The following is a 27,868-nucleotide window of genomic DNA, read 5'->3' on the forward strand; positions in this document are numbered from 1 at the left end:
TTAGCCCTCATAGTCCGTATGATTTAATGTTACTGTAGCAAGGTTTGAAAGGAGTTGGAACATAACACAAACACACACAAGACTGCCATGATGCAAGTACAAGGCAGGCATCTGTCTACTAGACAATTATTAGCTTAAAGCATTTTGAAACTTGGATCATTTCCTTTTTTCCAAATTAAATTCTACAATGCCTATTATCATTACGATACACAATTACAGAGACAAGTGGACTGAGAAACCAAAACCAAACTTCCCTACAGCAATAATGTCCTAGTGATTAACGTTGTGTCTTTCTTCATCTCACAACAACTCATCGATTAGCAAAGAGCCACAACATGAATAAATTAGTAGATTGTGACAATGTATGGAATGTGCTGAAAGTAGCTTCTGGGCTGTGAACCCTGAGTAAACCAAAGAGGAAATAGAGGAGCTAAGTAATCAAAGCCTTATTAACTACTGTTGCCCTCCAGCCATTGAGGATGCGAAAGCATTGCTCCTTTGTAGCATTCAAATCTAGTGAATTGCTATGTAATATTGCCAGAAAGCGTGTATTTTTGTGTGTCCTTGTGTATGATTGGATCCTTGCACATTTCTTTCAATTAGCAAAATAGAGCTGCTGCCCCCAATAATGAGACCATGTGTCCAGAGAGGGATGAATTGTGGAGCCAAGTTATTTTGGCCCTGAGACTGTCCTAATATGGACCAGTAGCTCAGAGGAGAAAGCTAGAACATGTAACATACAAGTCAGTCCTTTGGAGTTGCAATGAACTGGGGAGTTTGATCAGTGGTCACAGTCAGGGGTCGTGTTCATTAGGACACGCAACAGAAAACGTTTTAAAATGTTTGGCAACAGAGAATGAAAATGACTGATTCTGAATGGACCCTTCCAGAAGTCCCTTCCAGTTTCAGTCCGTTCTCTTTCCCTCTTCAGGCCATGGCGATAATGGTGACTCCATGGTCACGTCCCATGAGATGGGCCTTACGTGCAGCCAGCATCAGCAGCAGGCCTGCGGTCACCTCCAGGCTGAAGGAGAGACAGGCCATACCCAACGACCAGCCATAGGACACATGGACGCTGGCCAGAATCTCAGGTTCCAACAGTTCCCGAGCCCGTTGGCAGTAGCTGACGTAAACACTCAACCCGGAGAGGGTGAAGAGACCTGGATGGATACAGACAGATAGTCAAAGTTTGGCCGGGATTCAACCAAAGACACATTATAGAGCAGCACACTAGACAGCTGACAATACACTTTTTAAAGTAAATTTACGTTCTTGCCATCATCTGCAGTATTTATCATGAATGCGATCTCCACCAAAAGCTGTCTAGTCTGGCTGTTCTGGAACGTGCATTGGATTGAATCCAAGTTACTCAAATACAGTGAGTGATCAAGTATTTCCTTCATTGTTCTAATTATAGATTGACTCTTGGGAGTGTCCGGCGTTGACATCTAGTTATAGTTGATCATGATTTTGTTGGATGCATAAAAAAAGCATTGGAGAAGATCTGAGGTCCCTCCCCTCGGACCATCTCTTCCAATGGGATTCAAGAGGAGGTGAGGTGAGAGGATTGTGGGAAAAGACATTTGAGATCCCCTAGAGGTATTAGCACACAGCTGTCATGCAACACAATGTACAAGGTTATCTAGTGGGTCTTGACCTCACAGTTGTAATTATCAGTATTCTGGCCTTCTGGTCAGTGCATTCAACTAAGGTTGGCAAGAAAAACACAGTAAGTGTGACAGACATCACTGTGCTTAGCTTAACCACTTCATCCCTAACAAGCTCACCCCAAGACTAGAACCCTGGACTCACAAACACACCTGGCCACCCTCCTTGATAACGTCTTAGCCAACTCACCCCGAGACTAGAACCCTGGACCACTGCCTCACAAACACACCTGACCGCCCTCCTTGATCACGTCTTAGCCAACTACACTAGTGAATAGCTATAAATTCAGCAGTGTGGCTAGAGGCACTTCAAGCTGGGGAGTGAGGTTACAAATCCCCATCTGTTTCTACAGTATAAGTCCTGTTATAGCTATGAGGGCAAAAATAAATGATTCATGAGACCATCTCTTGACCGCTGAGCTAATATCTCAGACATCTCAACACTCAATTCCACAGTATACCCACAGTCTAGTTGTTTTCCCATAAACAAAAGACCAACAGGCAATATTAAAACCGCAGGCTTTGTTCGCTGTTTCCTCTCATTTTCCCATGGAGACCACCGAGGTCAGTAGTATCATCATAGAGCTAGCTTGTTCCAGCTTGTTGTCCACAGAAACACACTACTACTATCCATTGAATTCAACCTATTTACCTAATCAGTTTTTAACTAAACCCTGTGAGGTATAATACATAATTGATGCATTAAGTTACAGTATAACGATCTGATGGAGATGATGTAATCCCAGCTAGATGGGCTTTTCACGCTGTGTCAACATTATTATAATCTAGTTATGAGGAAAATGTTTGCAAACATCTCAACGTCCTCTCAATCGCTCTGTCAGTGTCCCAAATGGCACCCTATTCCCTACATAGTGCACTACTTTTTGACATGGGCCAATATACCTCTGTTCAAAAGTAGTGTACTATGTAGGGAATAGGGTGCCTTCTGGTACACAGTCTGTTTACATCCTCATCATGTTCTTTATCTTTAGTTCAAATCAAATCAAACTTTATTTGTCACATGCGCCGAATACAACAAGTGCAGACCTTACCGTTGTTGGATTCCACATTTTGAACATTGAGATATAAAATAAATGATAGAGAAGAAGCATAGAATATCTATAGAAAGACAGATAGCTGTGGAATATGTTGGAATGTGTTGGGGGACGGGAGCAGAGCACCGTGTTGATACAGGGGAGACAGATGGACATCTGTGGATTAGGTGAATGAGGGGTTGAGGTGAGGAGGTGAGGAGAAGTGTTGGGTTGACTGAATACAGCTGTACAGAACCTTTGGGAATAATTAAAACTTGGTTAAAGCTTCTCTAGTGTCTGTGAGTTATTTACTCTGGAAAATAAGAACCTAACACCGTGAAATGCTTACTTACAAGCCCTTAACCAACAGTGCAGTTCAAGAAGAGTTAAGAAAACATTTACCAAGTATACTAAAGTAAAAATTTATAAAAAGTAACACAATAAAATAACAATAACGAGGCTATATACAGGGGGTACCGGTACTGAGTCATAGTGCGGGGGTACAGGTTAGAGGTCATTTGTACATGTAGGTAGGGGTGAAGTGACTATGCATAGATAATAAACAGCGAGTAGCAGCAGTGTACAAAACAAATGGGGGGGGGGGGGGGGGGGGGGTCAATGTAAATAGTCCGGTGGCCATTTGATTAATTGTTCAGGAGTCTTATGGCTTGGGGGTAGAAGCTGTTTAGAAGCCTCTTGGTCCCAGACTTGGCGCTCCGGTACTGCGTGCCGTGCGGTAGCAGAGAGAACAGTCTATGACTTGGGTGACTGGAGTCTCAGACAATTTTTTGGGCCTTCCTCTGACACCGCCTGGTATAGAGGTCCTGGATGGCTGGAAGCTTGGACCCAGTGTTGTACTGGGCCGTACGCACTACCCTCTGTAGCGCTTTACGGTCAAATGCCAAGAAGTTGCCATACCAGGCGGTGATGCAACCGGTCAGGATGCTCTCGATGGTGCAGCTGTAAATGCAATACATGAAACAACTAGTCCATTGTAAATGCAATACATGAAACAACTAGTCCAATGTCATAATGACTTTAACACACAGACAAAAAATATCTATTGCATAGTACGTGAAATTAATTCACAAACAGCAATAATGATAGATGATTATATTTAGATCTTTGAACTGTGTGGCATTTACACACGAACAAAGAACAGACATTCAAGGGATACAAAAAGCTATAATGATTGTCCATTTACAAACATCTGTGCCCCTTATTAGAATAGCCTGGCTTTTTAAATACCCATCTAAATTCCAGACTTGATCTAATTTCACGCTCAGCTCAGAGCCCTAATTACCTGGACTATGAGCTGAATAATCAAGCGGAGGGAGGTGTTTTCTGAAAACGTCTAACTTTACAACAGATCATAACCTGAACACGTCACAAGGTGTTAAAGGGGCAATCCGTGATTGGTACATCCATGATTTTCACTTTTTTATTTTCAAAACTATTTGTATAGTTTTTTTTCCACAGTTACAGTGCAAACAGTAGTTGAATTATAATACACATACAACATACATTCAAATACAACATGGGAACAAAAACGTTTTTGTATTTCTGATAGACTGTATAGACATTGAATAACCTCATTGCTCTCTTAAAGTCTATGTTCACTCTACCTTTTATTTATTTATTTTTATTTAACCTACTTGAATATAATATATGTAAACTTTGTGTAAACTGTCTTTCTCTAAATGTTATCCCTAGCAGCACCATATCACCAAGTACAATTCTGAGCATGTGAATCTAAATGTGCCTTGCGAATTAAGGTGATTCTGATTCTGAGGTTAGTTTAACTGTCGTACCCCATCAGAACCCAAAATATGAGCTTGTTTTACTCCATTGTTTGTAAATAGTGTAAACGTAAACAACCACTATATGGCCTCTAAACATGGTTCTAACTAGAGGTTTGAGCTCATGGATGGTCAGTCATTACATCCATAGCTCTCTCTATAAATGTGACAGTGGTTACATTTCTCCAGCCCCATCCCTGAGACGTTTACCCAAACAACCAATCATGGATTCCCCCTTTAAATACAAGGGGTGGAGGCTGTACCTAATTTGTAAATATGATTAACATTAATTAATTCAAGCAGCGCCTTTGAGAGTGAATTAGGGCCAATTACACTGATGTTCTGCTAACAAGGAAGCAGTAGACGTGCGTTTGTTACTAATGTGGCCTTGGAAGAGATTATACATTTTGATGGACCACTTCCTCTGTACAAAACTAAAATATGTTGTTGCAACATGAATCTTATTGAAGCATACTTAGGTTATGTAGCCTTCTTAGATTTGGTCATGACACTTCTCAAGATTCAAAACTCTTCAGATTATGAAAAACATTGGTCTGAAATAAAATGATGCAAATAGATATACTTGTCAGTCACAAGAGAATGTCATGGCCCTGAGGGAGAAGTCTGACACACAGAAACATGAGCTGGCCTGTGTGTCCCTAATACATGTAAGCCTGTCTGTTTATCCGTAATAAACCTCAAGGGTCATTGCAGACATCCGAGTGTTTATTTTTCTTTGATTCTGGGAAAGTCATTATGTGAAGTGTCCTCCCTGTCCTGGGGGGTCATGTTAAATGTCCTGGGGGGTCATGTTAAATGTCCTGGGGGGTCATGTTAAATGTCCTGGGGGGTCATGTTAAATGTCCTGGGGGGTCATGTTAAATGTCCTGGGGGGTCATGTTAAATGTCCTGGGGGGTCATGTTAAATGTCCTGGGGGGTCATGTTAAATGTATATTTACAGAGCCTTCAGAAAGTATTTACACCCTTTTACTGTTTCCAAATGTTGTTGTGTTGCAGCCTTAATTTAAAATGGATTACATTGAGATGTTTGCTCACTGGCCTACACTGGCCTTCAAAATGGAAATATGTTTTTCTACATGTTTATCAATTAATTAAAAATGAAAAGCTTAAATGTATTGAGTCAATAAGTACTAAACCCCTTTGTTATGGCAAGCCTAAATACGTTCTGAAGTAAAAAAAAATTATTTAGAAGTCACATAATAAATTACATGGACTCACTCTGTGTGCAATAATAGTGTTTAACATGAATTTCAAACACAGATTCAACTACAAAGACCACAGAGATTTCCAATCCCAAGTAAAGAAGGACACCTATTGGTATATGGATTTTAAAAAATACACTGGATGGTGAATCAATGCACTCAGTCACTACAAAGATACAGGCTTCCTTCCTAACTCAGTTGCCAGAGAGGAAGGAAACCGCTCTGGGATTTCACCATGAGGCCAATGGTGACGTTAAAACAGTTGCATAGTTTAATGGCTGTGATAGGAGAAAACTGAGAATGCATCAACAACATTGTAGTTACTTCACAATACTAACCTAATTGACAGAGCGAAAAGACGGAAGCATGTACAGAATAAATATATTCCAAAAAATGTATCCTGTTTGCAACAAGGCAATAAAGTAAATGCTGCAAAAAAATGTGGCCAAGCAATTACCTTTTTGTCCTGAATGCAAAGTGCTATGTTTGGGACAAATCCAATACAACACATTACTGAGTACCACTCTCCATATTTTAAAGCATAGTGATGGTTGCATCATGTTATGGGTATGCTTGTAATTGCTTAGGACTGGGGAGTTTTTCAGGATAAAAACAAACAGAATGGAGCTAAGTGCAGGCAAAATCCTAGAGGAAAACTTGGTTCAGTCTGCTTTCCACCAGACACTGGGAGATTAATTCACCTTTCAGCAGAACAATAACCTAAAACACAAGGCCAAATCTACACTGGAGTTGCTTACCAAATAGATAGTGAATGTTCATGTGGCCGAGTTACAGTTTTGACTTATATATATATATATTTTTCACCTTTATTTAACCAGGTAGGACAGTTGAGAACACCTTTATTTAACCAGGTAGGACAGTTGAGAACACCTTTATTTAACCAGGTAGGACAGTTGAGAACAAGTTCTCATTTGCAACTGCGACCAGGTCAAGATAAAGCAAAGCAGTTCGACACATACAACAACACAGAGTTACACATGGAATAAACAAAACATACAATCAATAATACAGTAGAAAAATCTATATACAGCATGTGCAAATGAGGTAAGATAAGAGGTGCAAAGGAGCAAGATAAATTAATACAGTATGGGGATGAGGTAGATTGGATGGGCTATTTACAGATGAGCTATGTACAGGTGCAGTGATCTGTGAGCTTCTCTGACAGCTTAAAGCTAGTGAGGGAGGTAAGAGTCTCCAGCTTCAGAGATTTTTGCAGTTCGTTCCAGTCATTGGCAGCAGAGAACTGGAAGGAGAGGCGGCCAAAGGAAGAATTGGCTTTGGGGGTAACCAGTGAGATATACCTGCTGGAGCGCGTGCTACTGGTGGGTGCTGCTATGGTGACCAGTGAGCTGACATAAGGTGGGGCTTTACCTAGCGGAGACTTGTAGATGACCTGGAGCCAGTGGGTTTGGCGACGAGTATGAAGCGAGGGCCAGCCAACGAGATTATACAGGTCGCAGTGGTGGGTAGTATATGGGGCTTTGGTGACAAAATGGATGGCACTGTGATAGACTGCATCCAATTTGTTGAGTAGAGTGTTGGAGGTTATATTGTAAATGACATTGCCAAAGTCGAGGATTGGTAGGATGGTCAGTTTTACGAGGGTATGTTTGCAGCATGAGTGGAGGAGGCTCTGTTGCAAAATAAGAAGCTGGTTCTAGATTTAATTTTGGATTGGAGATGTTTAATGTGAGTCTGGAAGGAGAGTTTACAGTCTAACCAGACACCTAGGTATTTGTAGTTGTCAATATATTCTAAGTCAGAACCGTCCAGAGTAGTGATGCTGGACGGGCTTGCAGGTGCGGGCAGTGATCAGTTGAAGAGTATGCATTTAGTTTTATTTGCATTAAAGCGCAGTTGGAGGCCATGGAAGGAGAGTTGTGTGACGTTGAAGCTTGAAAATTAAAATGATAAAATGAAATGAAAATTGTTGTCTAGCAATGATCAACAATCAATTTGAAGAATTTTAAAGGTATTATTTGGACAAATTGTAGTACAATCTAGGTGTGGAAAGCTCTTAGAGAATTACCCAGAAACATAAGCCTGTGTGTTACCCTGATAACGCTGAAACATAAGCCTGTGTGTTACTCTGATATCGCAGAAACATAATCCTGTGTGTTACCCTGATAACGCAGAAACATAAGCCTGTGTGTTACCCTGATAACGCTGAAATAAAGCCTGTGTGTTACCCTGATAACACAGAAACATAAGCCTGTGTGTTACCCTGATAACGCAGAAACATAAGCCTGTGTGTTACCCTGATAACGCTGAAACATAAGCCTGTGTGTTACCCTGATAACGCAGAAACATAAGCCTGTGTGTTACCCTGATAACGCAGAAACATAAGCCTGTGTGTTACCCTGATAATGCTGAAACATAAGCATGTGTGTTACCCTGATAACGCAGAAACATAAGCCTGTGTGTTACCCTGATAACGCAGAAACATAAGCCTGTGTGTTACCCTGATAACGCAGAAACATAAGCCTGTGTGTTACCCTGATAACGCAGAAACATAAGCCTGTGTGTTACCCTGATAACGCAGAAACATAAGCCTGTGTGTTACCCTGATAACGCAGAAACATAAGCCTGTGTGTTACCCTGATAACGCAGAAACATAAGCCTGTGTGTTACCCTGATAATGCTGAAACATAAGCCTGTGTGTTACCCTGATAACGCAGAAACATAAGCCTGTGTGTTACCCTGATAATGCTGAAAGATCATAGCTGACATTGCTCTCAGTGCTCCCTGTTGAATACAATTTCTTTGTGAGTTTTAGACAGCGTTTCATTGTGGGTAGGAGTGTTTGAGGGTTTTAGACAACTTTTCATTGTGGGTAAGAGTGTTTGTGGATTTGAGACATTTCTTTGTGGGTAAGAGTGTTTGTGGATTTGAGACATTTCCTTGTGGGTAACAGTGTTTGTGGGTTTTAGACAACGTTTCATTGTGGGTTATAGTGTTTGTGGGTTTTAGACAACGTTTCATTGTGGGTAATAGTGTTTGTGGGTTTTAGACAACATTTCAATGTGGGTAAGAGTGTTTGTGGGTTTTAGACAACATTTCATTGTGGGTAATAGTGTTTGTGGATTTTAGACATTTCCTTGTGGGTAATAGTGTTTGTGGGTTTTAGACAACATTTCATTGTGGGTAATAGTGTTTGTGGGTTTTAGACAACATTTCATTGTGGGTAATAGTGTTTGTGGATTTTAGACATTTCCTTGTGGGTAACAGTGTTTGTGGGTTTTAGACACTGTTTCATTGTGGGTAGGAGTGTTTGTGGGTTTTAGACAACATTTCATTGTGGGTAAGAGTGTTTGTGGGTTTTAGACAACATTTCATTGTGGGTAATAGTGTTTGTGGGTTTTAGACATTTCCTTGTGGGTAATAGTGTTTGTGGATTTTAGACATTTCCTTGTGGGTAACAGTGTTTGTGGGTTTTAGACAACTTATCATTGTGGTTAAGAATGTTTGTGGGTTTTAGACAACGTTTCATTGTGGGTAAGATATTTGTGGGTTTTAGACACAGTTTCATTGTGGGTAAGAGTATTTGTAGCAGCCCTCAAAGGTGTTTGTCACAAACATTCCCATGAGAGACTGAACAGGCACAAAAACCATACAAGACCAAAGATCTGATTGATTGGAAACAATGTCTTGTAATGTGTGTGTTTGGGCATGTTAGCCAATGACCAGGCCCTATGGCAATAATCATTTGTGACTGAGAAAAGCAACAACTCCATGTCCTGAGGGTGATGTTCTCATGTCAATACTAGCACAACACTTACAATGGATGCCCAATACACTGCGTCATAGTTCATGAACTATGAATACTAAGTGGGATGCTAGTGTGGATATTATAACAGAGACAGATCTGACTCTAGAACAGAGCTAGCTCTAGAACTGACTCTAGAACAGATCTGACTAGAATAGATCCAGCTCTAGAACTGACTCTAAAACACATCTGGCTCTAGAACAGATCTGACTAGAATAGATCCAGCTCTAGAACTGACTAAAACACATTTGGCTCTAGAACAGATCTAGCTCTGGAACTGACTCTAGAACAGATATGACTAGAATAGATCCAGCTCTAGAACTGACTCTAAAATATATCTGTCTCTAGAACAGTTCTAATGTCCAGTGTCCTCTGTTCTAATATCCACCCTAGCTTCCCACTGAGCCAGACTGTTTTAGGGTCTGTTGGGAGACTGGCATAATGAGAATTTGAGTAAAGTCAGATGTGAGCACAGGTGTGGGCTCAGGAGATGGTAGGGCTATTACTACAGTAAACAGGACGGAGATGACTACAGTACGTGGTGCTCATACTGAACAGCCTCTCCCTCTGGAGGACGGGAGGTTGTTGTGGTGGACAGCAGGGCCACAAGCAGGAAAACAAATGTTGATTGATGTACACTGAAAAACAAATCCACATGTATATCCACAATGGGCAACCAGTTTTTCCTGCAGGTAGACTCCTGCATGGACCAGAACAGCACGTTATGCCCGCAAATGAAGACTAATGTGTCAAATGAAGTGCCTCTGTAGATTCTATTTCGGCTGTGGAATGTTGTTACTGGTTTCAAAGAGGATTACAATTGTTTTATTGATAAAAAAATAAAAACAGCTACCGAATCTCAGAGGAACAAACAGAAGGAGAGAGGTACACTATGAGTGAACCGCCTCTGTGTTTTATAGTCTTGGAATACAGTACTTCAAATTGGGTCACATTTACCATACTGTACGTAAAATGTCTCCACACATGACTGTAAGTCGCTTTGGATAAAAGCGTCTGCTAAATGGCATATATTGTTATATTATTATATTAATATATTATATTAGGACCTTGCCTTTCTCTAGCTTGTCATTACTTCCCACTCTAAAGCCAAATGTAGGAATTTTCAGAAAGCTCGGTCCTCAAGCTCAATTAAACCTATTTAATCTATTTCCTTTTGCATGGATACCCTTCATTCACCTTCTCCATCAGGACAGCCTTAAAATAGGCCCAGTGCAGGTGTTACGGATGTCACGTTGCTTTCACAGCGAGTACCACTTCCCCTTGATTCGTTCCAACGGTTTGAGCCACCCAAAGGATACCAAATGGACGGCTCCAACCACCACATTTCAAACTCTGTTACTTAGGCAGAGCCATTAGCTACCGTGGTGGTGGTGATGCAGTGTTCCTTTCATCCCATTAAGCAGCTCCTTACCTCCATTTAATGGTAGGCTGGTAGGGCTTTTCAGGGGTGTCCTATTAACAGCCGTACTCTTAGCTACCTGTAATAATGTCCAGGGGTGATCCAAGAGTTACCTAGATACACAGATTTAGATTCCATTTTATAAGGCTGTAATTGGAATGGGTGCTTTAGAGGAAATGACCATCCCAATATAAGGAGGAGGATTTCAACAGTTCTTATCATCCCAGAGTAAACATCTTCCTTTTTAGTTTGCATGCTTCATCCACAAGTAGGATTTTCTACTTGAACCAGGATTAAACGATGTTCCTTTAGGTTTGTGGCATTCAGCTAATCTTATACATGATGTGATGGATGTTGTGTTGACTGGTTTCCTCCAGCAGGCTGCTCTCCAGCTGAACTCTGGACAAGCTAGCCTCCAGCGATAATCACGCAACCTGCCAGACTTCTCAAGGAAACTGTTCCTCAGAGTGAGGTGAGGGACATTTGTCAATGGTCTATGTTCCTTATGGAGTGGTGTCGGAGATAGAACTGCATTGGAGCTGTCAAATCCGTGATCAGCTGCTCTTGAAATAATTGAAGCCACACCCACTCCACTCACATTAAAAGTTCAGAAGGAGAAAGTGAAGGCTATATAGAAGTAATGTTCAAATCAACGAAATAATGAGGATTTTTCTCATCCTAACTGAGGTGTAGATTACATCTCACATTCCAGTGTTCGAACTTATAAACAAGGCTGCATGGGATTTGTCTTAATGCTAAAGTAGATCTGACTGAATAGAGCTGTACCTCCTACCACGTAGAAGACATAAACATCCAGCCCATACATGGCATCTATATTAGGACATTGTCAGTTGTCTGACCAAACTCCCTCAGTTGTCTGACCAAACTCCCCCAGTTGCCTGTCCAAACTACCTCAGTTGTCTGACCAAACTCCCCCAGTTGTCTGTCCAAACTCCCTCAGTTGTTTGTCCAAACTCCCTCAGTTGTCTGTCCAAACTCCCTCAGTTGTTAGACCAAACTCCCTCAGTTGTTTGTCCAAACTCCCTCAGTTGTCTGTCCAAACTCCCTCAGTTGTTAGACCAAACTCCCTCAGTTGTCTGTCCAACTCCCTAAGTTGTCTGACCATACTCCCTCAGTTGTTAGACCAAACTCCCTCAGTTGTTAGACCAAACTCCCTCAGTAGTCAGACCAAACTCCCTCAGTTGTTATACCTCAGTTGTTCAGACAGAACTGCCTTAGTTGTCTGACCAAACTCCCTCAGTTGTCAGACCAAACTCCCTCACTTGTCAGACCAAACTCCCTCAGTTGTCAGACCAAACTCCCTCACTTGTCAGACCAAACTCCCTCTCCCTCAGTTGTCAGACCAAACTCCCTCAGTTGTCAGACCAAACTCGCAGAGTTTGTAGAGTAGTGCTTTATTGATCCGTACTTGGGAAATTGTTTTCAGTCAACATCATCAATACATAACAATGACAAACATATGATCAAAAACACACATTAAGACAGATATGAAGGCACCTGCACCTTAGTAGCAATAAAAGACACAATCCAATTCAAGGAGTAACGAAATGCTGTTGTTTATCCTCCTCTGGGGAAACAAGCAACAACAACATTTATAAGAAGAAGACATCGTAAATCAGTTAATCATTGAAAAGCCTCATGGCTGTGGGTAAGAATGATCGTCTAAACCTCCCTGTGGAGCTTCTGGGCAGGATGAACCTGCTACTGTAGCTGCTCCTGCGCTTCATTCCCTGCTGTACAGTGGGTGTGTGGCATTGTCCATGAGCTTGTGTGTCTTTGCTTGCAGCATTTTTATGAACCTGCTAGCCCAAACTATGTCAGTAGTTCAAACTGTCAGTAGTTCAAACTATGTCAGTAGTTCAAACTATCTCAGTAGTTCAAACTATCTCAGTAGTTCAAACTATCTCAGTAGTTCAAACTATCTCAGTAGTTCAAACTATGTCAGTAGTTCAAACTGTCAGTAGTTCAAACTATGTCAGTAGTTCAAACTATGTCAGTAGTTCAAACTATGTCAGTAGTTCAAACTATGTCAGTAGTTCAAACTATGTCAGTAGTTCAAACTATGTCAGTAGTTCAAACTATGTCAGTAGTTCAAACTATGTCAGTAGTTCAAACTATCTCAGTAGTTCAAACTATGTCAGTAGTTCAAACTATGTCAGTAGTTCAAACTATCTCAGTAGTTCAAACTATGTCAGTAGTTCAAACTATCTCAGTAGTTCAAACTATGTCAGTAGTTCAAACTGTCAGTAGTTCAAACTATGTCAGTAGTTCAAACTATGTCAGTAGTTCAAACCTTCTCAGTAGTTCAAACTATGTCAGTAGTTCAAACTATGTCAGTAGTTCAAACTATCTCAGTAGTTCAAACTATCTCAGTAGTTCAAACTATCTCAGCAGTTCAAACTATGTCAGTAGTTCAAACTATGTCAGTAGTTCAAACTATGTCAGTAGTTCAAACTATCTCAGTAGTTCGAATATGGATCCTGTAGATAGAATAAGCCCTTCTAATTTAGCTTGTTGATACCACTGAATTAAGCAGGACAAAAAAAACATGCCTTGGCAAGGTATGTTGTCATGCATTGGATTTTGGATTGACAACAGTCAGCATCGTTATGTTTGTGACACCAATGTAGGCCTATCTAATGTTATATTCTAGGATCAAATCAATTGGTGTAGTACACACTTTATCAGATGTTATAGTGGTTGTAATGAAATCCTTGTGTTACTGGCTCCTAAGAGAGGAACAAAAAAAAACAAGTACACAAATAATAATAAAACACTGGGAACAAGAAATTATGAATGTTAGGACTAAACTAGTTAAATCATGAATGTTAGGACTAAACTAGTTAAATCATGAATGTTAGGACTAAACTAGTTAAATCATGAATGTTAGGACTAAACTAGTTAAATCATGAATGTTAGGACTAAACTAGTTAAATCATGAATGTTAGGACTAAACTAGTTAAATCATGAATGTTAGGACTAAACTAGTTAAATGATGAATGTTAGGACTAAACTAGTTCAATGATGAATGTTAGGACTAAACAAGTTAAATGATGAATGTTAGGACTAAACAAGTTAAATGATGAATGTTAGGACTAAACTAGTTAAATCATGAATGTTAGGACTAAACTAGTTAAATCATGAATGTTAGGACTAAACAAGTTAAATCATGAATGTTAGGACTAAACTAGTTAAATCATGAATGTTAGGACTAAACAAGTTAAATCATGAATGTAAGGACTAAACTAGTTAAATCATGAATGTTAGGACTAAACAAGTTAAATCATGAATGTTAGGACTAAACAAGTTAAATCATGAATGTTAGGACTAAACTAGTTAAATCATGAATGTTAGGACTAAACAAGTTAAATCATGAATGTTAGGACTAAACTAGTTAAATCATGAATGTTAGGACTAAACAAGTTAAATCATGAATGTTAGGACTAAACTAGTTAAATCATGAATGTTAGGACTAATCTAGTTAAATTATGAATATTAGAACGGATCTAGTTAAATCATGAATGTTAGGACTAAACAAGTTAAATCATGAATGTTAGGACTAAACTAGTTAAATCATGAATGTTAGGACTAAACAAGTTAAATCATGAATGTTAGGACTAAACAAGTTAAATCATGAATGTTAGGACTAAACTAGTTAAATCATGAATGTTAGGACTAAACTAGTTAAATCATGAATGTTAGGACTAAACTAGTTAAATCATGAATGTTAGGACTAATCTAGTTAACAACCCAAACAACACTATCGTTAATCCAAACGTAATCTATGAGTATATACACCAAAAATATAAATGAATAATGATATCTACAGCAACAGATATATTACAGTGAGCTCTGTTGAGAATCCAGTATATTAATCAACCGTGTAGCAGTACATGGGACAGCAGCCTTGTCTGTGTGTGTGTGTGTGTCTGTGAGTGTGTGTGTCTGTGAGTGTGTGTGTCTGTGAGTGTGTGTGTATGTGAGTGTGCGTGTATGTGCGTGTGTTTGTGAGTATGGGCATATGCATGTGTGTGAGTACAGGAGTCTGTGTGTGTATGAGGTGTGTGTCTGTGTGAGTTTGTGTGTGTGTGTGTGTTTTGTTTGAGTGAGTCTATCTTTGTCTCAAGTAGAAGGTGTGCACATCCAGTACAAAGACGGAACAGATGGATCTCTGTAATGTCTGTAATATTGGACAGGTAGGAGAAAAAAACTGGAAAATATAGTGCTTTGTGTTTTCATCACAACATTCATTCAAACCAGCCTGCTGCCTGAAGACCAGAGTGAAATATAAGTAGCACTCGGAAGGTCTAGTTCAAACAGGCCCAGACTAAGTAATACCATAGCCCAGTAGAACTCTGAAGGCCTGTTCAAACAGGCCCAGACTAAGTAATACCATAGCCCAGTAGAACTCTGAAGGCCTATTCAAACAGGCCCAGACTAAGTAACACCATAGCCCAGTAGAACTCTGAAGGCCTATTCAAACAGGCCCAGACTAAGTAATACCATAGCCCAGTAGAACTCTGAAGGCCTATTCAAACAGGCCCAGACTAAGTAACACCATAGCCCAGTAGAACTCTGAAGGCCTGTTCAAACAGGCCCAGACTAAGTAATACCATAGCCCAGTAGAACTCTGAAGGCCTGTTCAAACAGGCCCAGACTAAGTAATACCATAGCCCAGTAGAACTCTGAAGGCCTGTTCAAACAGGCCCAGACTAAGTAATACCATAGCCCAGTAGAACTCTGAAGGCCTAGTTCAAACAGGCCCAGACTAAGTAATACCATAGCCCAGTAGAACTCTGAAGGCCTAGTTCAAACAGGCCCAGACTAAGTAATACCGTAGCCCAGTAGAACTCTGAAGGCCTAGTTCAAACAGGCCCAGACTAAGTAATACCGTAGCCCAGTAGAACTCTGAAGGCCTAGTTCAAACAGGCCCAGACTAAGTAATTCCAAAAGCCCAGTAGAACTCTGAAGTCCTAGTTCAAACAGGCCCAGACTAAGTAATAGCACAGGGAATCAGCTGTGTAACACAATAAGATTTGATCAGAATGTGGATTCAGAAAGAGAATGATCTGTTGTAGTGTCAGTGGGAGGAAAGGCATGTTTTTTTCAGTAAGATTCATCTGTTCTTGGCAGCTGCCACAGTTGGCTGCTCTATGTGAGTGTTTCTCATAACAAGTTGGCAATTGCAAATTAACTCTCATCTTAATATCTAGAAGTCTAGGCTGTTCTCTCTCTCTCTCTCTCTCTCTCTCTCTCTCTGTAAATGTGTAAATATATGTATGTATTATATATACAGTATAAACATATTGTTTTAATAATTAGTATAACGTTGATCTTAATTATCTTAACCCACAATGGCGTTTAAAGACTGCAAAGCTGGCAGTCAGTTTTTTAGTTGTTTTGAGTTTGAAATTCCAGGTGTTGAGTTGAGAAGTCAAAAAGCGGAGACAGTGGAGATGACAGAGGTGTGTGGTGATGACAGAGGTGTGTGGTGATGACAGAGGTGTGTGGTGATGACAGAGGTGTGTGGTGATGGCAGAGGTATGTGGTGATGACAGAGGTGTGTGGTGATGACAGAGGTGTGTGGTGATGACAGAGGTGTGTGGTGATGACAGAGGTGTGCGGTGATGACAGAGGTGTGCGGTGATGACAGAGATGTGCGGTGATGACAGAGATGTGTGGTGATGACAGAGGTGTGCGGTGATGACAGAGGTGTGGTGATGACAGAGGTGTGTGTGGTGATGACAGAGGTGTGTGGTGATGACAGAGGTGTGAGGTGATGACAGAGGTGTGAGGTGATGACAGAGGTGTGTGGTGATGACAGAGGTGTGCGGTGATGACAGAGGTGTGCGGTGATGACAGAGGTGTGTGGTGATGACAGAGGTGTGCGGTGATGGTGATGGCAGAGGTGTGTGGTGATGACAGAGGTGTGTGGTGATGACAGAGGTGTGCGGTGATGACAGACGTGTGTGGTGATGACAGAGGTGTGTGGTAGGTGTGTGGCAGAGGCTTGGCGTAGGACTGTACCATCCTACTCTGGACTACTGATGAGTGGTGGGCTTTCTGGGCCAACAGCTGCCAGGGCATCACCCAAGTAGGTAGAACTGGTATTGGGGGAGTAGTTACAAAGTCAAGTACTCTATAGGTAAGTTACATGTAATGTAATAAAACTACTACTATAATAATATAGAAATGACATAATACTATCTTTATGTGCATGTGCATTTATGTGCACAGTGATGACAGAGGTGTGCGGTGATGACAGAGGTGTGGTGATGACAGAGGTGTGTGTGGTGATGACAGAGGTGTGTGGTGATGACAGAGGTGTGAGGTGATGACAGAGGTGTGAGGTGATGACAGAGGTGTGTGGTGATGACAGAGGTGTGCGGTGATGACAGGGGTGTGCGGTGATGACAGAGGTGTGTGGTGATGACAGAGGTGATGGTGATGACAGAGGTGTGAGGTGATGACAGAGGTGTGCGGTGATGACAGAGGTGTGAGGTGATGACAGAGGTGTGTGGTGATGACAGAGGTGTGCGGTGATGACAGAGGTGTGCGGTGATGACAGAGGTGTGCGGTGATGACAGAGGTGTGCGGTGATGACAGAGGTGTGTGGTGATGACAGAGGTGTGTGGTGATGACAGAGGTGTGAGGTGATGACAGAGGTGTGCGGTGATGACAGAGGTGTGCGGTGATGACAGAGGTGTGCGGTGATGACAGAGGTGTGTGGTGATGACAGAGGTGTGCGGTGATGACAGAGGTGTGTGGTGATGACAGAGGTGTGTGGTGATGACAGAGGTGTGCGGTGATGACAGGGGTGTGTGGTGATGACAGAAGTGTGTGGTGATGACAGAGGTGTGAGGTGAATGGCAGAGGTGTGTGGTGATGACAGAGGTGTGTGGTGATGACAGAGGTGTGTGGTGATGGCAGAGGTGTGTGGTGATGACAGAGGTGTGCGGTGATGACAGAGGTGTGCGGTGATGACAGAGGTGTGCGGTGATGACAGAGGTGTGCGGTGATGACAGAGGTGTGTGGTGATGACAGAGGTGTGCGGTGATGGTGATGGCAGAGGTGTGTGGTGATGACAGAGGTGTGTGGTGATGACAGAGGTGTGCGGTGATGACAGACGTGTGTGGTGATGACAGAGGTGTGTGGTAGGTGTGTGGCAGAGGCTTGGCGTAGGACTGTACCATCCTACTCTGGACTACTGATGAGTGGTGGGCTTTCTGGGCCAACAGCTGCCAGGGCATCACCCAAGTAGGTAGAACTGGTATTGGGGGAGTAGTTACAAAGTCAAGTACTCTATAGGTAAGTTACATGTAATGTAATAAAACTACTACTATAATAATATAGAAATGACATAATACTATCTTTATGTGCATTCTTGGATGAATCAAACCTGCATTGGGAAGAGGAACATAAATAACATGGCTCCTTCTTTCCCCAACAAAAAAATATATATTTTTGAGGTAAAGAAGTATAAACTAAATAATATACTAGCTTACGTATAATGCTTTATATACAGTAAGTGTGCCTCACAGAAAGTGTTGCAAAAACAGTCATGGTTTTATTTTATTTCCCTGTGGGGCCAATTTGAAATGTGTGTGTATTTTGCTTATTCATCACAGCACTTCACTCAGTCTCAGCTGGATTAGATCTCATATTTGATTCTGTCTGGAGGTGCTGAGTGCTGTCATCAGAAGCTATTCACAAGGAAAGCTTTTTTCTTGTCAAGTGGGCATCACGTAAGGTGTTCCTATCTCCATTAGGTAGACCAAGAGCTGTTTTTTTGGGAGGGATAAAAATGTAAGGGTTAGACATGACGAGACCTGACACTCTCATAATGTTTATTCTGCTGCTGCAAGAAAGAAAAAAACGGATGAATGAAAGATGTCTTCTTTGTGTGAGATTGTGAACCTACGCTCTTTTTCGGAGGCTAGACAGGAACTCATCCCTTCCCAGCAAAGGCATCTATATTTCCAGAAAGGCTGTTACTCACGACAAGAGCAGGGCTGTTCAAGGCTTTTTTATTCCCCTAGAGCTTGGCTGTTCAAGGCTGTTTTATTCCCCTAGAGCAGGGCTGTTCAAGGCTGTTTTATTCCCCTAGAGCAGGGCTGTTCAAGGCTGTTTTATTCCCCTAGAGCAGGGCTGTTCAAGGCTTTTTTATTCCCCTAGAGCAGGGCTGTTCAAGGCTGTTTTATTCCCCTAGAGCAGGGCTGTTCAAGGCTGTTTTATTCCCCTAGAGCAGGGCTGTTCAAGGCTTTTTTATTCCCCTAGAGCAGGGCTGTTCAAGGCTGTTTTATTCCCCTAGAGCAGGGCTGTTCAAGGCTGTTTTATTCCCCTAGAGCAGGGCTGTCCAAGGCTGTTTTATTCCCCTAGAGCAGGGCTGTTCGAGGCTGTTTTATTCCCCTAGAGCAGGGCAGTTCAAGGCTTTTTATTCCCCTAGAGCAGGGCTGTTCATCGCTGTTTTATTCCCCTAGAGCAGGGCTGTTCATCGCTGTTTTATTCCCCTAGAGCAGGGGTGTTCAAGGCTGTTTTATTCCCCTAGAGCAGGGCTGTTCAAGACTGTTTTATTCCCCTAGAGCAGGGCTGTTCAAGACTGTTTTATTCCCCTAGAGCAGGGCTGTTCAAGGCTGTTTTATTCCCCTAGAGCAGGACTGTTCAATGTCGGTCCTGGAGGGACAAAATACTCCTGTTTTTCATCTCCTGTTAATCAGGTACTGGTTCAGACCTGGGAAACCAGGTGAGTGCAATTAATAACTACCAGGTGAAAACAAAGAACCAGAAGTGTTTTGGACCTCCGGGACGTAGTTGAAAAGCCCTATCCTAGAAGCTGGAAGCAGCAAAGGGTCAGCTGCAGAGCAGTGTCCCTGGGGCAGGTTAGGGGTTCAGTGTCTTGCTGCAGTGCCCCTGGGGCATGTTAAGGGTCCAGTGTCTTGCTGCAGTGCCCCTGGGGCAGGTTAAGGGTCCAGTGTCTTGCTGCAGTGCCCCTGGGGCAGGTTAGTGGTTCAGTGTCTTGCTGCAGTGCCCCTGGGGTGCTGGTTTAGGTCCACTTGTAGAATCTGTGCCAAGGCGCATTGAAACTCTTTTGGGAGCATGTAGTGCCCAACACCCTATTAAGACACTTTATCTTGGTGTTTCCTTTATTTTAGCAGTTACCTGTATGTGTTTGTGATAAAACTTAAAGAACCACTGAACACTCAGATTGGTACATGTTTTTTTGTTGCTCATTCGATAAACAAGATTTCAGTTTTCTGGCCGATTTCACATTTGGTTATTGATGTTTGTTCCCCATGAGACACTGTAGACGTGGAAGCCTATTTCCCTCCCTCAAAGTCCCAAGAATGAATCTAAAATAACTCAAGAAATCTGTAATAAACGTTGACGTTTTGGCCAAGGATGTTGTAGTTGCCCATTTTAACATCTAACTAAGGTATTTGGTGCAGTATTTCTCAAGTAATAAAATGCACAACGTGATATCTTGTGTAAAAAGTCATAGCTTCTGGGCAGGCCTGTCTCACTGTCAATGCTATTGGATAGAGAGCAATCTCCACAGCTATTCACCCCATGTTAATGGGCAAATGGACATTGTCAAATCAAAACCCAACCGTCATTTACCCAGTGTGATGCACAGATGTTACAAACTCTGTTGTAGTCAAAACTGACTTTACGACCAAAACTATTCTATTTACACTTTGTAGTCAATTATGACACCTGAATAATTGTTTCTGACTCATATTGATGCCTCAAAAGGATCTCTTTAATCCACAGTTGTTGTTGTTTTTTTTGGGGGGGGGGCTGTTCATCTTCTGTGGCTAAATGATGCTCTCTGGTGTATTTTACACTCCTGTGGCTGGATCTATGGGCTTGGGCTCAGGGGCTTCATCCCCGAGAAGCCCCTGCATTCAGCCCCGAGAAGCCCCTGCATTCAGCCCCGAGAAGCCCCTGCATTAAACCGGCCCTGACTGAAAGTATTCAGTACAATATCTCAACCTTTCAAGACATATTTGCTGTCATCTCTAAAAATCCTTGAATGAGGTTATTTAAGCATGTTTCAGAGAGAAAACTGAGTTGATTTGAAAGCTGAAAGCAACCTTCAATTGAATAAAGACAACAGTATGAGAATGTGTGTACTCAAATCCTCCCACACATCCACACACACTGACAGCTAGAAAATGCCCACTGGTCTTTAACCTTTCAGCATCATGCACTGTACAATTTCAGCCTAAAGCAGTTGAACAAGACATTCATATCAGTACAACATAGAATCAATCTAAAATAACCATTTCACTGCCACAAGCTCCAGAACAACATGAAAACAAGGGTTCATATTGTTTTCTTTCAAAAGGTTCACCTTGAGTGCCAGGTGGGCAGAGTTTGCACTTTTGGACTATTCTATTGTATCCCATTGTGCTGGGAAAGCTCAAGCAAACACAAATACTATTTTAACCCTTGTCTGAAAACCAGGGTTGTGTTCATTAGGGCACACAACAGAATTTTTAAAAATCTATAAAAAAATAAAATAAGAGTGTTTCTCATTGGACAAGTCCATGTAGTCCCCGTTTCAGTCCATTCTCCTCCAATTAGTGCCTAATGAACACAACCCAGGCCTGAACACCAGGGGATGCTCCAGAAAGTCACTTACTGCAGAAGAGGAAGTAGGATGCGGAGCCGGCCAGCAGGCTGGGATTCCTGGCCAGAGAGCTGACCAGACCACAGATCCCTCCCAACACCACCAGCAACAGACTGAGAGGCAGCAGGGTGACTATGACCTTGTGGGAGTCTGCAGGGAGACCCAGAATGCAAAGCAGGGTTACTGTGAGCTGGAGAAATACACTGTACATTGTCCTCTCACAAAAACATTTCTGCATGGTGTGTGTGTGTGTGAGCAGGTCCGTTTCTAGCGTTTCGGGGACCATAAGCGATATTTGGTTGGGGGGACCCACCACCTCACGGTAATGCTTCCCCACCTCACGGTAATGCCCCCCCACCTCAAGGTAATGCCCCCCACTTCACGGTAATGCCCCCCACTTCACGGCAATGCCCCCCCACCTCACGGTAATGCCCCCCCCACCTCAAGGTAATGCCCACCACCTCACGGTAATGCCCCCCCACCTCACGGGCAAAAAAAGGTAAAGGCCACTCTTGGTGGCCGAGAGAATGTTTTGCAGCTTTGAAGTTAATGTCTTGCAATTCTACACATTTTGCATAGAGAAATGTTATTTCTCATGGGCTAATTAAGTGACTGTCAATGATTGACATAACAAGAGGAAAACTGCAGATGCACTAACAATCTTCAAAATGGTTATACTATTCTAACTCTCAACATTACGTTGAGACCCCGGCTGACTTACTAAATCGGGTTGTGGGCCCCCTAGTTGCCACTTATGTCGCTTATGCCTAGAAACATCACTGTGTGCTTGAGGGTGTGTGTGGGGGGCATTCAGACCACTTGACTTTTTCCACATTTTGTTACGTTACAGTCTTATTTTAAATTGATTAAATTATTTGTTTCCCATCATCAATTTACACACAATATCCCATAATGACAAAGAGAAAACAGGTTTTCATAAATGTTTGCAAATGTATTATTTACATAAGTATTCAGACCCTTTGCTATGAGACTCAAAATTGAGCTCAGGTGCACTCTGTTTCCATTGATCATCCTAGAGATGTTTCTACAACTTGATTGGAGTCCACCTGTGTTAAATTAAATTGATTGGACAGGATTTGGAAACGCACACACAAGTCTATATAAGGTCCCACAGTTGACAGTGCATGTCAGAGCAAAAACCAAGCCATGCGGTCGAAGGTATTGTCTGTAGAGCTCCGAGACAGGATTGTGTCGAGGCACATATCTGGGGAAGGGTACCTAAACATTTCTGCAGCATTGAAGGTCCACAAGAACACAGTGGCCTCCATCATTCTTAAATGAAAGAAGTTTGGAACCACCAAAACTCTTTCTAGAGCTGGAAACCTGGCCAAACTGAGCAATCCGGGGAGAGGGGCCTTGGTCAAGAAGGTGGCCAAGAACCCGATGGTCGCTCTGACAGAACTCCAGAGTTCCTCTGTGGAGATGGGAGAACCTCCCAGAAGGACAACCATTTCTGCAGCACAACCATCTCTGCAGCACTCCACCAATCAGGCCTTTATGGTAGAGTGGCCAGACGAAGGCCACTCCTCAGTAAAAGGCACATGACAGCATGCTTAATCTGTACAAACAATAATACACAAGTATAAACACCATGCAACCACGCAGCCGTGATACCGCTCAGGAAGGAGGCGCGTTCTGTCTCCTAGAGATGAACGTACTTTTGTGCGAAAAGTGCAAATCAATCCCAGAACAACAGCAAAGGACCTTGTGAAGATGCTGGAGGAAGCAGGTACAAAAGTATTTATATCCACAGTAAAAACAAGTCCTATATCGACATAACCTGAAAGGCCACTCAGCAAAGAAGAAGCCACGGCTCCAAGACCTCCATGAAAAAGCCAGACTACGGTTTGCAATTGCTCATGGGGACAAAGATCGTACTTTTTGGAGAACTGTCCTCTGGTCTGATGAAACAATAATAGAACTGTTTGGCCATAATGATCATCGTTATGTTTGGAGGAAAAAGGGGGATGCTTGCAAGCCAAAGAACACCATCCCAACCGTGAAGCACGGGGGTGGCAGCATCATGTTTTGGGGTTGCTTTGCTGCAGGAGGGAGTGGTGCACTTCACAAAACAGATGGCATCATGAGGAGGAAAATTATGTGGATATATTGATGCAACATCTCAAGACATCAGTCAGGAAGTTCAAGCTTGGTCGCAAATGGGTCTTCCAAATGGACAATGACACCAAGCATTCTTCAAAAGTTGTGGCAAAATGGCTTAAGGACAACAAAGTCAAGGTATTGGAGTGGCCATCACAAAGCCCTGACTTGTTGTGGGAAGCTTGTGGAAGGCTACCCGAAACGTTTGACCCAAGTTAAACCATTTAAAGGCAATGCTATCAAATACTAATTGAGTGTATGTAAAAATTTGTACTAGGATTAAATGTCAGGAATTGTGAAAAACTGAGTTTAAATGTATTTGGCTAAGGTGTATGTAAACTTCCAACTTCAACTGTACGTGCTTAGTAATGAACCTTATCATTTTATGGGGTCTATATTGTATTGTTAAAGTGGAGTGCAATGATGTTGATTCACTTTGTAAACATTGAGCCCATCGTACAGACTCAACAACCTGTGCTGTTTTGTGTGGGTGTGACAGAGCTAGAACTAACTACAGCTGTGCCCTAACTGGTGTAAAGAACTGAAGTAAAAATACTTTAATTACTACTTAAGTAGTTTTTTGGGGGTATCTGTACTTTACTATTTATATTTTTGACTACTTTTACTTTTGCTCCACTACATTCCTAAAGAAAAGAATGTACTTTTTACTCCATGCTTTTTCCCAGACAACCAAAAGTACTTGTTACATTTGGAATACTTAGCAGGACAGCAAAATGGTCAAATTCCCACACTTATCAAGAGTCATCCCTACTGCCTCTGATCTGACACACTCACTAAACACACATGCTTTATCTGTAAATGATGTCTAAGTGTTGGAGTGTGCCCCTGGCTATATGTAAATGATGTCTAAGTGTTGGAGTGTGCCCCTGGCTATCTGTAAATGATGTCTGAGTGTTGGTGTGTGCCCCTGGCTATATGTAAATGATGTCTGAGTATTGGAGTGTGCCCCTGGCTATCTGTAAATGATGTCTGAGTGTTGGAGTGTGCCCCTGGCTATCTGTAAATGATGTCTGAGTGTTGGAGTGTGCCCCTGGCTATATGTAAATGATGTCTGAGTGTTGGAGTGTGCCCCTGGCTATATGTAAATTATGTCTAAGTGTTGGTGTGTGCCCCTGGCTATCTGTAAATTATGTCTGAGTGTTGGAGTGTGCCCCTGGCTATCTGTAAATGATGTCTGAGTGTTGGAGTGTGCCCCTGGCTAGCTGTAAATGATGTCTAAGTGTTGGAGTGTGCCCCTGGCTATCTGTAAATTATGTCTGAGTGTTGGAGTGTGCCCCTGGCTAGCTGTAAATGATGTCTAAGTGTTGGAGTGTGCCCCTGGCTAGCTGTAAATGATGTCTAAGTGTTGGAGTGTGCCCCTGGCTATATGTAAATGATGTCTGAGTGTTGGTGTGTGCCCCTGGCTATATGTAAATGATGTCTGAGTGTTGGAGTGTGCCCCTGGCTATATGTAAATGATGTCTGAGTGTTGGTGTGTGCCCCTGGCTATATGTAAATGATGTCTGAGTGTTGGTGTGTGCCCCTGGCTATCTGTAAATGATGTCTGAGTGTTGGAGTGTGCCCCTGGCTATATGTAAATGATGTCTGAGTGTTGGTGTGTGCCCCTGGCTATATGTAAATGATGTCTGAGTGTTGGAGTGTGCCCCTGGCTATATGTAAATGATGTCTGAGTGTTGGTGTGTGCCCCTGGCTATATGTAAATGATGTCTGAGTGTTGGTGTGTGCCCCTGGATTGTCTGAAAATTAGAAAATAACAAGAAAATGGTGCCGTCTGGTTTGCTTAAAATAAGGATTTTTTTTATAATTCATACTTTAACTTTTACTTGAATTATGTTCTATTAAGGTATCTTTACTTTTACTCAAGTATGACACTTGGTTACTTTTTCCACCACTGCTACTTTTTACCAGGGCTCATAGGTTAAATGTTATACACTATGTAGGGAATAGGGTGCCATTTTGGGACCCAAATACAGTCTTCATGTCGAAGGCGTCGGAGGCCACATACTCACTGATAAGGTGCTTCTCTATGTCAGTTTTGTTGGAGGTATCCACAAAGAAGGACTGGATTGGCCAAGAGGTGCCATTTTTCCCTGTAGAAAGAGCAAACAGAAGATATGTGCTGACCTTTCAGACCGGTAGACGATACGTAAAATGGCATGCATGACTGTACGTCGCTTTGGATAAAAGCTTCTGCTAAATGGCAGATATTGCATAATATGTTGGACCGCTCAGACTGGTAGACATACATGACGATGTTAAAGTACCAGTCAAAAGGTAGGCCTATGACACAACACACTTATGGCTGTGTAACACCTATATGGTTGCTAATATCCTATTACTAAGTGTGTGCCTAACATCGACAGCTGCTTCACCTCTGAGCTCTCCGACAGAACTCTTTACAGGCCATGAATCAACAAATCTATAGCAATGATTTATACTGTTGACACACTGTACTGCAGTATTGTGGTGTAGCACTTGACTTGATACACTAACAGACACTGCAGGCGCTCCCTGCGTAATGTGTCACTCCCCTATGTTTGCATCCCAAATAGCACCTTATTTACTATGTAGTGCACTACTTTTGACCAGAGCTTTATGGGAATAGGGTGTGATTTGGGACGCACCCACTGTCTGGAACAGGAAATATGCTCTAGGCTGACTGAGATGCAGTTGAAAAAACAGCCGGAAAGATACAGGTGAGCTATGTGAATAATAATAATACAATTAATATTATTAATAATAATAACAATAACAATCAGATTAATAATAATAACAATAGTGATAATAATAATAACACGAAAAATAACAAAAATAATAATGATAATATTAATAGCAATCATAATAATATTATTAATAATAATGTATATGCAAAATGTAAATGAGCAGGAGTACAATAAAACAGATGTGGAAAAAATGCTTCTAAAGTGCACCTGTTTATTACAATGTCCTGTGTATGCAAACGCGTCTCGGGTGGGGAAGAGATTAGCTGGCATACAACAGAGATGGCTATGGACCAGCATTGGGTCCATTCTGAATGAGGTAGCATTTTGAAAGTGAAACTCGATTCAGTTTTTGATGTTGAATTTAAATAAATGTAATCTAAAATAAAGCGAGGAAAACAAAAATGTGATGAGGTTGAATAAACATTGAAAAGTGATTGGATTTGCAAAAAGTAATTCATTTATGGGAATGTCTTATTTTTAACCATCCAACTTTTAACCCAAAGGACATTTTTGGTTGATGTCACGTTTAATTCACGTTAGTTGACAACTCAACCAAATATACATTACAATTAGACGTTGAACGGACGTCTGTGGCCAGTGGGTCGTGGAAGCAGGCTGACATGGGTGGTGAAACAGGTAGACTCCGTTGTTTAAATGTGGCATATGTATTTCAAGTTATATGACAAGCTACCAGAAAACACAGCGCAATATTGAACCGCAATATTAAAGTGTGCTAGGCTATGGCATTTAATTTGGGGTGCTTAAAAAAAAAATACGTGGACATACCTTCACGGATCCTCCAGAGACCGGAATGCGAACTCAGGTCCTCCAAGTCCGACTGGTTCGCCTTGTTCACATCGATGATGTACCAATAGTCGCTGCCAATTGCCACTGCAAGAAGGCTGAAGCTGAGTAAACCTGAAAAGCCAGCCGTGATAACAACCATTCCGTACTTCATTGTCAATTAAACTTCGTTAAAAACAAAACCGTGAGCAATTCAAATGAACGTCATGGTCACAAAGAAATCCGTATCACATAACGTTCTGGACCGGGCACCCGAGATGGAGAAATGCGCAAAGCTCTCCAACATGGTCTTTATTCTTCTCCCCGCCGTCTGGTGCTGACTTGTCAAATTATTCTCGGCAACATCTGGTCAAGAGGGTTCTGTTTTGATATTGTCGAATATAATGGAACGAATAATAAAAGACAACTGCGCTTTGAAATAGTAAATAACGGGAGAGAGAGTAGCCGACCGATGTATAATTAGACACTACTGAGAGGGTCCTTATGTAACCCACTTCTCACTCCTGGGTAAGTACACCAACGCTAGTTCGTAGGAGTAGTGAGAGTAAACATTAGGTCCTATAAGGTAAATGAGCAGGACACCAGGAATACATTTTATAGAAAAAAGCCGGCTT

General features: G+C 41.9%; 1 protein-coding gene across 1 annotated transcript; it reads right to left on the reverse strand.

The window, feature by feature from the left end:
* Positions 1-27,772, reverse strand: LOC110486093 (transmembrane protein 235). Its single transcript, XM_036939193.1, has 4 exons — positions 27,237-27,772; positions 25,737-25,817; positions 21,598-21,735; positions 1-1,160 (listed from the first exon to the last, which is right to left on the reverse strand). Exons 1-4 carry the CDS (start codon positions 27,406-27,408, stop codon positions 928-930), a joined length of 624 nt encoding a protein of 207 aa, XP_036795088.1. The 5' UTR covers positions 27,409-27,772; the 3' UTR covers positions 1-927.
* Positions 27,773-27,868: the final 96 nt, after the last annotated feature.

This window comes from Oncorhynchus mykiss, chromosome 12 (genome assembly GCF_013265735.2).
Source record: "Oncorhynchus mykiss isolate Arlee chromosome 12, USDA_OmykA_1.1, whole genome shotgun sequence".
Lineage (NCBI taxonomy): Eukaryota > Metazoa > Chordata > Actinopteri > Salmoniformes > Salmonidae > Oncorhynchus > Oncorhynchus mykiss.

What these genes read in the sequence shown, in the direction of transcription:
- LOC110486093 (XM_036939193.1), bottom strand. Translation starts at nt 27,408, where the DNA reads ATGAAGTACGGAATGGTTGTTATCACGGCTGGCTTTTCAGGTTTACTC. An exon ending in CATAGAGAAGCACCTTATCA is followed by an intron (nt 21,736 to 25,736) that starts GTGAGTATGTGG and finishes GTCTCCCTGCAG; the next exon opens with ACTCCCACAAGGTCATAGTC. An exon ending in ATCCTACTTCCTCTTCTGCA is followed by an intron (nt 1,161 to 21,597) that starts GTAAGTGACTTT and finishes GTATCCATCCAG; the next exon opens with GTCTCTTCACCCTCTCCGGG.